The sequence below is a fragment of the Anser brachyrhynchus genome, assembly GCF_964034855.1.
Source record: "Anser brachyrhynchus genome assembly, chromosome: 2".
Lineage (NCBI taxonomy): Eukaryota > Metazoa > Chordata > Aves > Anseriformes > Anatidae > Anser > Anser brachyrhynchus.
The window spans coordinates 119,943,120-119,956,673 of record NC_137695.1 but is presented as its reverse complement, the minus strand read 5'-3'; the positions used below and the strand labels follow the sequence as shown (position 1 = coordinate 119,956,673).

Here is a 13,554-nt window from a genome sequence, read left to right as displayed (position 1 = left end):
TTCTTTTCTTAGGTATAAATTTTGTTCTCCCAAGCCAATGTAACCCCTGAGATAGCTTCTGTACCTTACTTGCTCCTGGTAGCAAGAAGTGCAGCATGTAATGATAGTTAACTGGCAGCCATGAAGTTTGACCCTTCTTGTTTCTCCAAGCACTCAGACATATAATGCTTAACACAGTAGACTTCAATCCAAAAGGTTATATTTATCCTCTTTGGCCTTCATTGTCAGTGTTATTTCTTCTCAAACTTTTCAGCTAGTTAAATATTACTGAGAAGATTCTCTCATAAAAAAAAATTTTTTTGAAGAGTGTGGTTGCTAGGTAGAATGAGACAAATTAGGCAAAAATCCAATTAAATATAGGCATACTTGATATTTAGCATGAGTGCTCCATCTTTTCATTTGGATGTAAATGTCTTTGTAAAGGTTCATTCAGTATAGTTAGGGACTGTGGTTTGTATTGTGCATATGTTCTCCAGGGTCTTGCAGTTTATGATTGTTTCCTCTCATGAGATTCGCATCATTTATAAAACACTTTGATATTTCTAGACTTTCTATTGATGTGGAACAAATATTTTGCAAATATCGACTATCCTGCTCAGTTTGCTTTTTATTTTTCAAAGAAATAATTTTCATGTGCTGTGGTGAATAATAGGGAAGAATGTCACCAAAGAAGTAATTTTCTGATAGTTTCTCTTCTGATTAGTGTTCCTTTAAAGATGGACTAACTGAACTGGAAATTGGAATATAACCCTAGAAGGAATACTACTGAAACTGCAAAGCTTGTTCCTTTTAGCACATGACCTCTAGAAATCTGGTCCATGTGTCTTAAAAATTTCCTATCATAAATTTTGTTGTTGACAATGGTCCTTGGCTGAATCTGAGAATTAGTATAAAATTTTCAGTTAGGGTCTTGTGCCTGTTTGCAGTTATCTCCTTACGCCATACTTGGTGAATTTGCTGGTTTACGTGTTGGATCAGTTCCTTGTGCCTTTTCCCAAGTGACCTTCCAGCATTTGTTGCGATTGCTGTAACATTTAAGCGTATCTTGGCTCCAGTGTGTTCATGTCTCTTGTATGCAAACAGAACCAATTAAATGAGCATAACTGAATTAAGAAACAAATTAGAATAAGCATTTGAGATGCAAGAAATTCTTGTATGCTCCTGTTTTCCTTTCCATGTTGGAAAAAGCATTTAGGATACCCTAGAAAACCTGTGTTTAAAAATAAGGTCTGAAAAAGGGGAAATTGTTAATGTGGAAGGACTTCGTTCTCTAATATGAATTAAAGGATTAATATGCAAATGGAAATGACTTACACCTCCTCTCATAGGGGGGCAAATGTGGAGTTTCAAGTTCTGTTGATCTGAGCTTTGGTTAAGTTATTGAGGACTTTTGAGTCACTACAAAGTAATATATTTAAACAAAGTAATATATTTAACTTGCATGTTTTGAGACGCTTCGTCAGTGCAGAGGTAACATTTTGTGCTCTTGTAAGTTGAATTGATTGTTTCATGTTTGAATGCAGTTATCTGTAACTACAAGCTTGTCTGGATTAGCTTCATGTGCTTTATAAAGGTCTTTCTGCTCCGGTGTGAGGAAAACTGAAAAAGAGTAGAACTTGTTCCAAAGTGCTAAATTTGCAAATTTAAATCTCTGAGGTGCTTGGGCCTTTTTGCTCAATTAATTTTACATCTTGGTTATTAATGCTGGCTGGAGGATGAATTGCCTGCTTGTTCTGTGTTGGGTGGTTTCTAGTGCTGATTCAGAGTTAGTGCTACTAGGAACTGCTGCAAGGTACCCTCAATACATGAGAAGTGAACTCTGTAGATACTTGGCAGCCCCAGCGTGGGGAGTGTACTGAAGTGATGTGCTTACTGGTAAGTCTGCTTTGTGTGGAAAAGGGCAGAATTTTCCAGGTGCTTGAGGAAGCACTGTTAAGTGTACAGGAGCTTTCTTTCATTTCCTTCACTTTCTGGACAGCAGTTAAGGCATAAAGCATGATATGTAAATGTGTTCAGTACTACTGATGCAGAATTTCATTTCCCTTCATCTCCTTAAATGATTCAAAAGAAAAATCAGCCTATGTGTGTACTGTGAAAAATGTTTACTATTTCTGACTGGCTTGTAGTGTTCTATCCTGTAATGCAATGCTTCCTTGAGACAAAAGGCAGCCCTCCAGTGGGAAGAATTGTTGGCAAAATTTGTAGACTGATCTGTATTTTGACAGTGTGTTACTTTTTCTACAACTTTGTACTTTGAATTTTGTGTGTCTTCAACATATCACTCTATGTATTCTTTAAGAAAGATCTGCTTGGCCTGATTAGAAGGGAAACATACAATAATTTGTAAGATTTGAGCAATGCAAGACTGTGGGTATGAAGGTCCCCAAAGTTGGTTATGTCAAATGTTAGCAGGATGTACTTAGCCTACAGAACAAGCTGATCAGGCATGCACAAACCTGTACCAGTAGTTGCCATGTTCATCTGTCACATACTTTTACTTCTGAGCATAACCGTCTTAGGAACTTGATATGCTTGCAAAAGACTGTGATGCTTTTAAAAAAAAAATAAATGAAGTTGGCCTTTTCCTGCAGTTGTGAGGGAAAGGAAGAAATAACAGTATGCTTAAGATAGGCAGAAGTGGTCCAATTCATGGGTATATATCTTATTTCAAAAATCACTTGAATTCCTCATTACTTTCCACTGTAGTGTGCACCCCTAATCTGTGTCAGATGCTTCTTTAAATATTTTGTGATTTGTTATCTTGGTGACAAGGTCTATTCATCTTTCATCCTACGTGATCTTCCAGTGCAGTGTTTGGAAGGCTTGCGTTCTTAAAGGTAACTTTAATTCTGTGGTGTGAACAATAGCTCTAAAATCCCATTTTGTATTTTAAAATTTAACTGAGGATAATTGCAGGATAAGTCAAATCTTAAATATTTGATCTGTAAGAGCATAATGATGGACACTTGTGCCCAGCTTGTGTGAAGACTGAAGCTTATAGTAATGCTTAATCTCATGATGTGATGAAATACCCATGTGTAAAATAAATAAATATATATATATGCACGCACTTAAATCTTCATGTATTTCAGTATGTATTTTAACGGAGGGAGAACGGGGGCTGCTGAAGCTTGAGTTTTAGTGGAAGATGTATGGGAGGTGATGAAAGGTCCTAGGTTAAGCAGTAAAACACATTTTGGAAATGATAAACTGAAGATTAACTGGTACTTCTAACAACAGCAGGTGGAAGTTGAATATGTCACTGAGTGCTCATAAAACATTCTCCTGCTCTGCCTTCTCAGCAAAAATGGCTCTTGAGTACAGTGCACTGTGGTTGGATTTTGTTATGTCTTGAGTATGCTTCTGAACTGGCGTAAGCCTTGCAATCTGTACTGTTAAGGATCGTTAGCTTGACTGATTTTCCTACTTCTAAATAATTACCTTGGAAATTCACATTCAGAGTGGTTCACATGTGCTTTAAGAATAAATAACTTGGCATGCTTGTTGTGCTTCAAGCAAACCTATCTACGTGCAAGCATTAGTTGCTTTCAAGGCTTGGATGTGAGAAGAAATAGTAGAACTAGTGCATGCATGTAGGCAAGAACGAAAGAAAGAGCAGAAGGAGATTTGATGATTTTGGAAACCATTCCGTAGTTGCTGGCTGTGGTTTTGGATGGCTGTCAAATTTAACTTATTTTGGTGGTATGATTTTGGGTTCTGCCAAACCATAAGAGAGCAGTTTATTTCCTCCTTTGCCATCAGGAGCCTCTGCTTTGAGGTTGATAACCTATTTATTACAATCATTCATTATATCATTTTTATATGATAATATCATTATATCATTTATTATTATCATTTCTATTGAGTGCTAGCCTTAAAATACAGCAATCCTGCAGAAACACCTGATAAAGCTGTGAGTAAGGTGCTCAATCATAAAGTGTGGCTCAGCATGCAAATTGTTACTACCATTGCTTGTAGAGTTTGAAGCTAGTATTGTATTTTGTAGGAATTTTGCTTTTCTAGCTGTTTTTAGCTTTAAAACAGAAATGCTGTTGGGTGATACAGGTGTGGTGCTAAACTTTATTCTGCAATAGAAATTGTTATGCATAGGGAATTGCAGATCAACAAGACGCTAAACTGAAACGCAGTTTTTTGGAATGGGCAATAAGAACTGATCTTTCTCTTTTGGAGAAGGATTTTTTTAAAGCAGCAGTGCATTCTCCAGAGTAAATTCCTTACTAAACTCGATTCTGAACATGCCTTTGCTTCTAATGCTTAACTTGTATAGATTGAAACAGCTGTGTAATGTGTAAAATGGTGGTTCAAAGTGTACGATTGGCAAGTGGAAACATGCCTAGATTTCACAGGTCTTTGAGACCTCTCTTTCAACTGGTACAGTGGTGCAATTATTAATGCTTCTTACAGAAAATGAATTTCAACCCACCTACTGTTAAAGACCTGTTTCAGCTTCCTTGTGCTTCTGTGAAGTGTTGAGCTGCTTTCACTGGAGACAGCGAAAGATGAGAAGACTCAGAATTGTGCATTTTTTCCATAGAATTTCAATATTGTTGCTAGAGCAAATGCTAAGAAACTTTGGTGTTTATTCAATTGTTGAGAGGGCAGATACAAAATAACTGCCTAGATAGACTTCAGAACAAATGGCAAAAACAAACAAACAAAAAAATTTTAAGGGACCTGTTGGTATACAGCAGTGTTGACTTTAATACCTTTTATTTCTTCCAACTTGAAATTAAATTTCCTAAGTGTCTCTCTAGCTACAGGAAGACTTTGCTAGCGTATGGGTTAAACTGACAATTTATGGGTTAAACTGACAAAGTATTACTTGTAAAACAGCTGTGTGAACACATGAAGGAGATCCTTTTTAAATAATTTGCCACAGCCTCTAATATGTATATTCAGCAAGAAAAATCTGTAGGCTTCATGGGTGTTCTGTAACAGTTGGCAGGACTTGTGAATGTTACGGGAGGGCTTTTTCTTTTTCCAGAGTTTTGCTGATGTTCAATTCATACTGTATTTTCAGAAGATTAGGTGTTGGATACCTAAAGCTTAGATACTGTCATAGTAGCTCCAGTGACTGTCTGATATTAGTAGACCCTATTTGAAGGAGCAACTCTAAATGTAAAATGTAAAAACTTTTCCCACTTTCTCTACTTTGTAATTCCCACCACCATCCAACTCCCTGTTCTCCATAATGTTTCTCAATCTATTTTTTTTGTATTTCAGGGAATACCTTGGAAAGCAATTGCAATCAGAACAACCTCAAACGGCGACTGCACGGAGCTAAACACTTCCATCAGTGCATTGCAGTTCCTGCTTCTAACTAGAATATGTTTGTCTTTTAAATTAATTGTTAAATTAATTGTCCAAGGAAACAAATCTCATGGTCTTTGCCTGCTACTAGTGCATAAGCTTTCCAACTTTCCTCCAGTGTTTTTTGGCTTAGTAAAAATTTGTTCAGCTAGTTCTGACAAATATGGCTATTATCTCTTCCTGTTATATTCTGAATGTATCTGAAAAAATGTGGCTAATATATTGCATTTGTTTTATGTATTTATTCTAATAATAAAGAATGCTACTAAAGGATTTTCATTCCATGTCACAACCTAGAAAAAATGTTCTCTTAGTGGGTTATCAGTCTTGTCACTTTCCAGGAAAAGCAAAGATAAATCCACTTGTGTATCTCCAGAGAAATTAATAAAGCTTTGACTTGGTGTTCTGTAGGGAATGCCTGAGAACTGTTGATTATCAGTACTGAAATATATACCAACTCTCAAAACAATGTTAATACTGTAAATAAAAGAAATGTAGGGGGGCAATTTTGGGTAGGAGACTTCTCTCTTTTGAGACGATATTTTAAAACAAGAAGGGGGCAAGGTGGAGGGCAGGGAGAAGACTCCTCTAATGAGAAGTGATACTTAAGGTTCTTAGTGGAGCTGAATAATAGCAGTGTTAAAATTGCAGATCAAAGATCAAATGATTTTTCATTTTAATAACAAAAGTGCAGTAATAGGTGAACTCAGAAGTTGATGGAGTGTTTCTGTTAATTATTAAAAATACTTGTAAATGTCATGGTTTTAGTGTCATTCTAAAATCCATTGTATTCCATTTACATTAACTCACGTTGTTTGGCTGTCAAGTTCTTCTGTATTTTATAGCACCTGATAGCAAAGATGATGTAAGCATCAATGAATTGAGGATTATATAGGATTGAAATATGAAAAGCCTTGTTGCATGTACATGAGTTTGGCTACAGGCATTTGCAACACCAAGCATGTTATTGTGATTCACTTTTTAGAAGGGAAGGAGATGAGAGAATGTGACTTAATTTCATGTGTGGTGCAAGTCTCCAAGAAAGCTTAGGATATTTTGTCAAGCAAAAAACAAACTGGGGAAACTTCTTTTGCAGTCTGGGTTTTTATTGTATGTAACTAAAGTTTGACCACTGTTGCAAAGGGGGGAGAGAGGGATGATGGATGACAATTTGTGATGACTTCTTGGATTAAAATTGGATTATGTAGATTAATGACTGCTTACTTATGCATCTTACTTATGCATGTATGAAGTAGGCATTGATATTGTGGTTGTTATCATGAGAATAGGATAACAAGGCTTGAATGGAATTAAATTGATTTCTGTACGTGTGAGGTTTACCTAGGTGGATCTTACCTTGATGGTGAATGTTCCCGCATTGAGAGATGCTGGTGAGCAGGGAAGCTGTTGGAAGAGTAAGGATGCATACAGACACAGCCGTTTGTGTCTTGAGTCAGTTGAGTGGTCTTGAAATAAATCGGTCCTCCCTGATTTCACACTTGGATTTGCATCGCACATTGGTACACAAATGGGGTTCTTTGATTCAGCTTTAGGATGCACATCACATGTACCTTGGTTACTTGGCAAGCATACAGTCCACTGAACCAGGTAAGAATTTGTTTGAAATAAAGTCCTTTGAAATGCATGCGGAGTGAAGACTGGCTTAAGGCAATTGGCACTGCTCTACAAATGAGACTCTTGGGTCACCCTGCTTGTTGGTATAAATGTATCCCAAGACTGACATTGAAGGTGTTGTAAAGGGTTGGTCTTATGGTTACAGCTATAATGTTGGGCCCAGGGTGATGGAGCATTGGTGGGGAGGTACATCCATGTCTGCAAAACTAGAAGTCTGTGGTGTTTTCTTCTCTAAAGAGTTGTCTAAGGAGAATAGAGAAGAACTGCTTGGTAGGAAGTAAAGACAATGAATGCTACTTAAGGCAACCACTCCCAACTCTTTTTTTGAGAGGTGGGAATAACCAGGCAATTTGTAACGTGGAACACCTTTTGCTTACAGGGGTTGTCCTCAAACATATAAATGTTATGCTTGTCTATTGTTGTATTGGGTATATATGGCAAGGTTTTGGTACTGGGGGGCTGCAGGAGTGACCTCTGTGAGCAGAGCCCAGCCGCTGCCCCGTGTCAGATGAAAGCCAGCTCCAGCTGGCTCCAAAAGGGACCTGCTGCTGGCCAGAGACAGGGACCAACACCAGCTGGGCCTCTGGGAGAGCAGATCTACAAGAAGGGGAAAAGAAAACCTGCTGTGCAACAGCAGCTGGGAGAGAGGAGTGAGAATCAGCCCTGCAGACCCCCAGGTCAGGGCAGCAGGACGTGCTCCAGGCAGGCAGCAGCAGTTCCCCTGCGGCCTGTGGAGAGGCCCCTGGTGGAGCAGGCTGTCCCCCTGCAGCCCATGGGTCCCACACGGAGCAGATCTCCACGCTGCAGCCCGTGGAGGAGCCCCCGGTGGAGCAGGTGGATGTGGCCTGGAGGAGGCTGCGGCCCATGGAGAGCCCCCGCAGGAGCAGGCCCCGGGCCGGAGCTGCAGCCCGTGGAGAGGAGCCCACGCAGGAGCAGGGGGTCTGGGGGGAGCTGCCGCCCGTGGGGGACCCGTGCTGGAGCAGTTTGCTCCTGGGGGATGGACCCCGTGGTACGGAGCCATGTGGGAGCAGTTCTTGGAGAGCTGCTGCCTGTGGGCAGCCCCCGCAGGCTCAGTTCGGGCAGGACGGCATCCCGTGGGAGGGACCCCACGGGGAGCAGGGGCAGGGAGGGAGCATGAAGGAGCAGTGGAGATGAAAGGGAGATGGTCAGTCAGGGACTGACAGCAGCCCCCGTTCCCCTGCACTCCTTGGGGGCAGGAGGTAGAAGAGGGTGGGTTGGAGGAAATTGTTTTAGTTTGCTGTTCTTTCTTACTGCTCTAGCTCATTAGAAAAATAAGTAATAAATTTCTCTTGTCTCCCTATGCTGAGTCTGTTTTGCCGGAGATTATAATTGTTGAGTGATCTCCCTGTCCTTATCTCAACCCTTGAGCCCTTTCCGTTGTATTTCTCCCCCTTTCCCTTTGAGGAGGAAGAGTGAGAGAGTGGTTGTGGTGGAGTGGTGGAGCTGTCCTGTAGCTTTTAAATGTGGAAGTCGGGGAACTTGACCAAAAGCATTCATTGAATATCAACTAATTCATAAAACTTTCTGCTATGTAAGTTTTTAGTCTGAAAAGTTCTGATTAGCTTTAGCTCTTAGTACTGAGCACTGTTTTTACTATTCACCTGTTTGCTCGCTTAACTTGCTCAGTCACATTCTCCCAAAATCTGGCATGTGGAACATAGGCAGATGCCATGGTGGCAGATTGAACACTTCAGGGCCCTGTGATGACAGCGTGGGTAGAGCTTGGTTTTCGGAAGAGAAATGTATGCCAGTAGTTTCTTTCTATTGCTCTGGTGATATAAAGGTTTAGAGATTACTGGAGGTCCTCTGTGACAGACCAGATGACTACCTTGTTCCTAAAGCTCCTAATGCAAGAAATTAGAATTACCTTACTCCAAATCAGGGTAATAAATCTGTTTATGAATACTCTTTTTTTCCTAAATTTGTTTGCACTCTTACTTTGATTCCAAGAGTTTAATTTTCCTATAACGAAAGTAACTGCATTTCTGAAATCTTTATAAGCAGACTTTAACTTTTCTTCATTTGAGGTTTCTTTTGCTTTTCATGATAACATCTGCTTAAATGATTTTCTCTAAACTTTTGGTCTCTGGGTCTGAAATCTTAAGTGGAAATAAATGAGTAAATTTGCAGTATGCAGCAACCATAACAAGAATTAAAACCTGTCATAAATCAAAGCAGAAGAGATAGAAGGGGAACATGAGGAAGAACAGTGCTGCCTTCTGGAAGTAAGCCAAGAAAATGCTTTAATGATATGCTTAGTGCATTTTTACTGTTCCTACAAGCCTTTAGAGGTCTGGCCTGCAGTTGGACGAAGGGGTGAAGGGGAAGCCAATTCTTGGTCGTGGCCAGTGTGTGCTACTTTCTCACACCAAAACAACCAAGGGCTGAGCAGGAGGTGGACTGCGTGGGCCCTAGATGGACCCTGCTGCTCTTTAATAGCTCATCAGAATTGCAAAAAATATCTTTGTGCATCTTCGTGAACAAATGAAGTTTTACAGTTTGTCATACTTGGGCCTGCTGGGCAAACACTCTTTTTCTATGAGTTTTCCATGCTAGTTTTAGCCCAGTAAATTACAAAGGGTCTGAAGGAATTCTCTTGACTCATCTCTATCCAAAAGCTTTCATTTCTGCTGAAGGAGCAGCTGAACATGAAAAATGTGCTAAAAAAGTTAACATATTTAAGAATATTTTCCATGAACTGCCCCTGGGCCTTACTGCTGCTTGAAAGCTAGGTTACTGTACAGTAAGGAGCATAATAACAGAAATGGAATAATGTGTAACTGTTATGCAGCGTCTTTCTGTTTCAATTCTTTGGTTGTACCCAAGAAAATTTCTGTGCTTTGAGAACCTAATTTTTATTGGAGGAAACAACTCCTTTTTTAAAAGCTCTTTATGTAAATGTTGGCAGTAGGAACATATTTTTTCTTTTTCAGTCTGATAGTATCACAGATTTTCCCAGAAGTGCACAATTTATGTCTCTGTGAGAAAACTGAATCTGCAACAAAGAACAATTACATTTTTCGTGAGTCATTATGGTGTCCTTCTGTGCATATTCATATGATTTTTTTTTTCAAGGCTCTTCAGTTAGTATGCCTTGTCTGGATTCTTTGTAGAGACAAAGCTTAAAAATTAAATATCGTTTTGAATGCAGTCATAAGCTACTTTAATAAGGCCACATGCATATGGCTCAGCCATAAAATGGGCGAAAAAATCAGGTAGCTGATTGTGGCAATGACAGTTATAACCTACTGATTCAGAAATTCCAGAACTACCATGGTATCAGATTCTTTTGGGGTAGGAGAATGTAATCAAGTTGCAGACTTGAAGGTCATTGTTCTTTAGATAATTTAAATGAAAAGAAAGTGGTGCAAAACAAGCCTATTCTATCAGGTTCAGTTGGCTAAAATACAGCTTCAGATAATGAGTCTGTCACTGTGGGGATCACAGCTAATAGCTGGATTGTAGATGCGTACAAATGCAAAGCAAGATACATTAGTCATCAAAAAGGTGAAAAAATTTTGACATAAATACCAAGTAGAAAAATAGTTCTTAGAAATGTTCTTTTTTTTCTTTCTTCTAAGCCTTTTCAGTGTTGCAAAAATTTTTTTTTTTGGCTAAGAGATCATATGAAATTTTAATCTGAAAGAATCACTTTGTATTTGGCTTCCCCAGCAAGTGCAATTGAATTGAGCTGCTTCTGTCCTATCCAGATGCATACGTATGAGAACGCTTTTTTTTTTAAACTGTAGTTTTAACAGTTGATGGAGAATTACAGAACAGATTAACACAATTGGTAATTTACATTTCTAAAGTTTTCTTCAATATTTTAAATCTACAAAAAAATGATCGTGGTTGTTCTGAGTAGGCTGTGTAAGGAAGTTTGAGGAGTAGTAGGATATGTGATCATAAAGCTTTGCATCATTGTCTTCAGTTAATAATTATAAATATAAATAATTATAAAATACATCTCAGATGTCTTAAACGGGTGAATTCCTTTTATAGAGAAGATTCTTATTATGAAGTGCAAAAAATTGTATATCTTGTGTTATCGTGGAGTGTCACTCCTCTGTTAGTATTCTGGTTCATAGTGCTATCCATTTTTTTCTGTATTATATCCTAATTCTTTTTAGAATTGGTGATATTTCCCATCACCAGTTTCCAGCCGCTCAATGCTTTATGCAAAAAAGAACCATCGTCTTCACAGAGTGTTTGAGATTATTAAGTAGAACTTCTACCTATGGTCCTCTTTACTGGGTGGTCTTCAGTGCTTCATCAGTTGTCATCGCTATTCTCTCTTCCTTTATTTTTGAGGAGTGAGGACTGCTCATTCATCATCTTGGATGAGGCACTTTTTCTGTTTAAAGCCTCTGCTAACCTAACAAGAAAACAAAAACATTTTAAATTGGCAGTTTACTTAATAGAACCTAGTAAAGCAGGTTGGGTTTCTAAACGTGTATTTTGAAAAGATGGAAATGCTTTTTCTACAGCAATGGGAACACCTCTTGCTGCTTGTGAGACTGCAGTGTCAAGATGGTGTAATTTAAATTTTAACTCTTCTATTTTTAACTCTTCTATTTAATTGTTGTAGGCAGATATGACTAATTATGACCTAAGTTAAAAAAAGCTAGCTTGTACTATGAAGTAGTCCTAAATCACCAGAAACAATAAATAGGATACTTGAAATGAATTTTTAAATATATTTCTCTCCGCCTCCTGCATCAAGATGGCTTGAGAAATAGATGTCAGAAAATGATGATGATTCTGAAATGTGTTCTTGAAGACCTTTTTCAAGTATTGCTTGTAATAGAAGTATTTTGTGTTCTATGTGGTCATGTCTCACAAGGTCCAGGATGCACAGTATTAGCAGCATGAGACTTGAAAACTAATTGGTGTGCATTGGCCTCCATTGCCAGGCAGGATTAGGTAATACACTCTCAATTTAAAAGAAATTTATAAAATATAAAAATATTTTAAAATTACTTTATATCTCATCAGTTCCCTTTTTACCATAAATCACTAACAGTGTAGTGTAAACCGGTTCTAGAGAAACATTCTGAAATGACCTCTACTGCAGCTTGTGTAGGTGATGTTAATGACATATACAAAGGCAAGTTGAATCTTAGTCAACATAGACCGCTCTGTGCCATCTACTCCTTCTTCTGCTCAGTATCTCAAGCTGAATTTCATTTCAAACGTGCCATGTTTAGCTGTTTGCTTCTGCCTTGTGCCCAGTCTGGATGCCACAGAAATAATTGAACTGGGGGTGTTTGTCAGGTAAGTGGATTCCAAAAGAGATCAGTGAATGGAGGATGATTGCTCAAGCTGCATTGCAGTTGCAGACAGTTTGGATAGCTTTGCATATATTGTAAAGAATTTTTTTTCTTTCTATGCACAAAATTGCATCTTGCTTACCTTCGGAAGAACACAACAAACCAACCCCCTTGAGAATATATGCTGAGGCACTACTATAGCATCTGTGTTGTAGTAGTTTTGCTGTTCTCCTAAATGCACCTTATCATACTTCCATGCTGAGTCTCTATACAAATGCAGGCTCCCAGGATGGTGAAGAATTGCTTGCTATTTTCACTTAACCTTTGGGCTTTCTGGGAGGCTGGTGAAGAAGCAGAGGGAGTTGCATGGCCTGTTCTGAATATACCTCATTGCTGCCAACTTGCTTCCATCTGTACTTGGATGTACAGCTTCATTTTTCTTTCTTCCGATACGACCGCAGGAAAAGCTGCTCCCCACCATGAGGCATAAATACCAGGCAAGCCAGGAGAGGTGATGTTTCCTCCTGTTGTAGTTATGGCTAAGGAGCTCCATGCAGCTTTTCCAGGGGTGAGTGTTGCTTGTTCTTCCTTTAGAGCTGTTTTTATCTCGATTATATTTTTCCTATTACATGAAGCTGTAAGAAATTGCAGATAAAACTTCTCATTTTATGGAGTGGCAGGCAAGCTATTTCCAATCTGAAGCGCCTGGGGTGGGAGTGAAATAGAGCCACACATCATAAAGTGACACTTCTGAGACTTGCTCATGACTTGATAACAGTGTCCTGGCTTTGATAATAGTGTCCTGGCTTTCTACCTGTGGTCTGAAGTAGGTGTCAGGTCTGAGAGAGCATCATCTACCTGTATGTGGGGCAGCATGGGCTGGTTGGGATGTGTAGGTACAAATATCATCTTTCCTGGGCCCAGTGTGCTGGATGAATTCCTGGTATTCATCTTTAATTAAACTGATGCCTGCATACATGAAATACTAGGTATATAATATAATAATTCTTAATACTATGTATAACAACTTCTGGTTTACTTTTAAAGGGGTTCCTCACTGGTGACCAAAGGTCAAACCTTTAATGTTTTTGCTGAGCCTTTGGAAACTGCTGTCAGACTGTAGCAACTCATCTGTCCACTTGAGGTACCTGCTTGCTATGGTACTTTGGATGCAATAACTGCCACAGAAAGCTTTAGGCTTTTACAGATGGGTCACCATAGAGCCTCTCTAAATGTCTGGGAATTTGCTTACCGTAAACATTACTTTTTGCAAAAACACTGCCCTTTTCCCAACATC

At 39.0% G+C, this 13,554-nt stretch overlaps 1 protein-coding gene across 2 annotated transcripts in view; it reads left to right on the top strand.

Moving 5' to 3' along the window:
* ATP6V1H (ATPase H+ transporting V1 subunit H) overlaps window positions 1-6,087 on the top strand; it is a 40,590-nt gene extending 34,503 nt beyond the window's left edge. For both annotated transcript variants that reach the window (XM_080581169.1, XM_080581170.1), the window contains exon 14: window positions 5,245-6,087. In XM_080581169.1, coding sequence (XP_080437295.1) covers window positions 5,245-5,305 — 61 coding nt within the window. In that variant the 3' untranslated portion in view covers window positions 5,306-6,087. The remainder of the gene's footprint in view (window positions 1-5,244) is intronic.
* The last annotated feature ends 7,467 nt before the right edge of the window (window positions 6,088-13,554 follow it).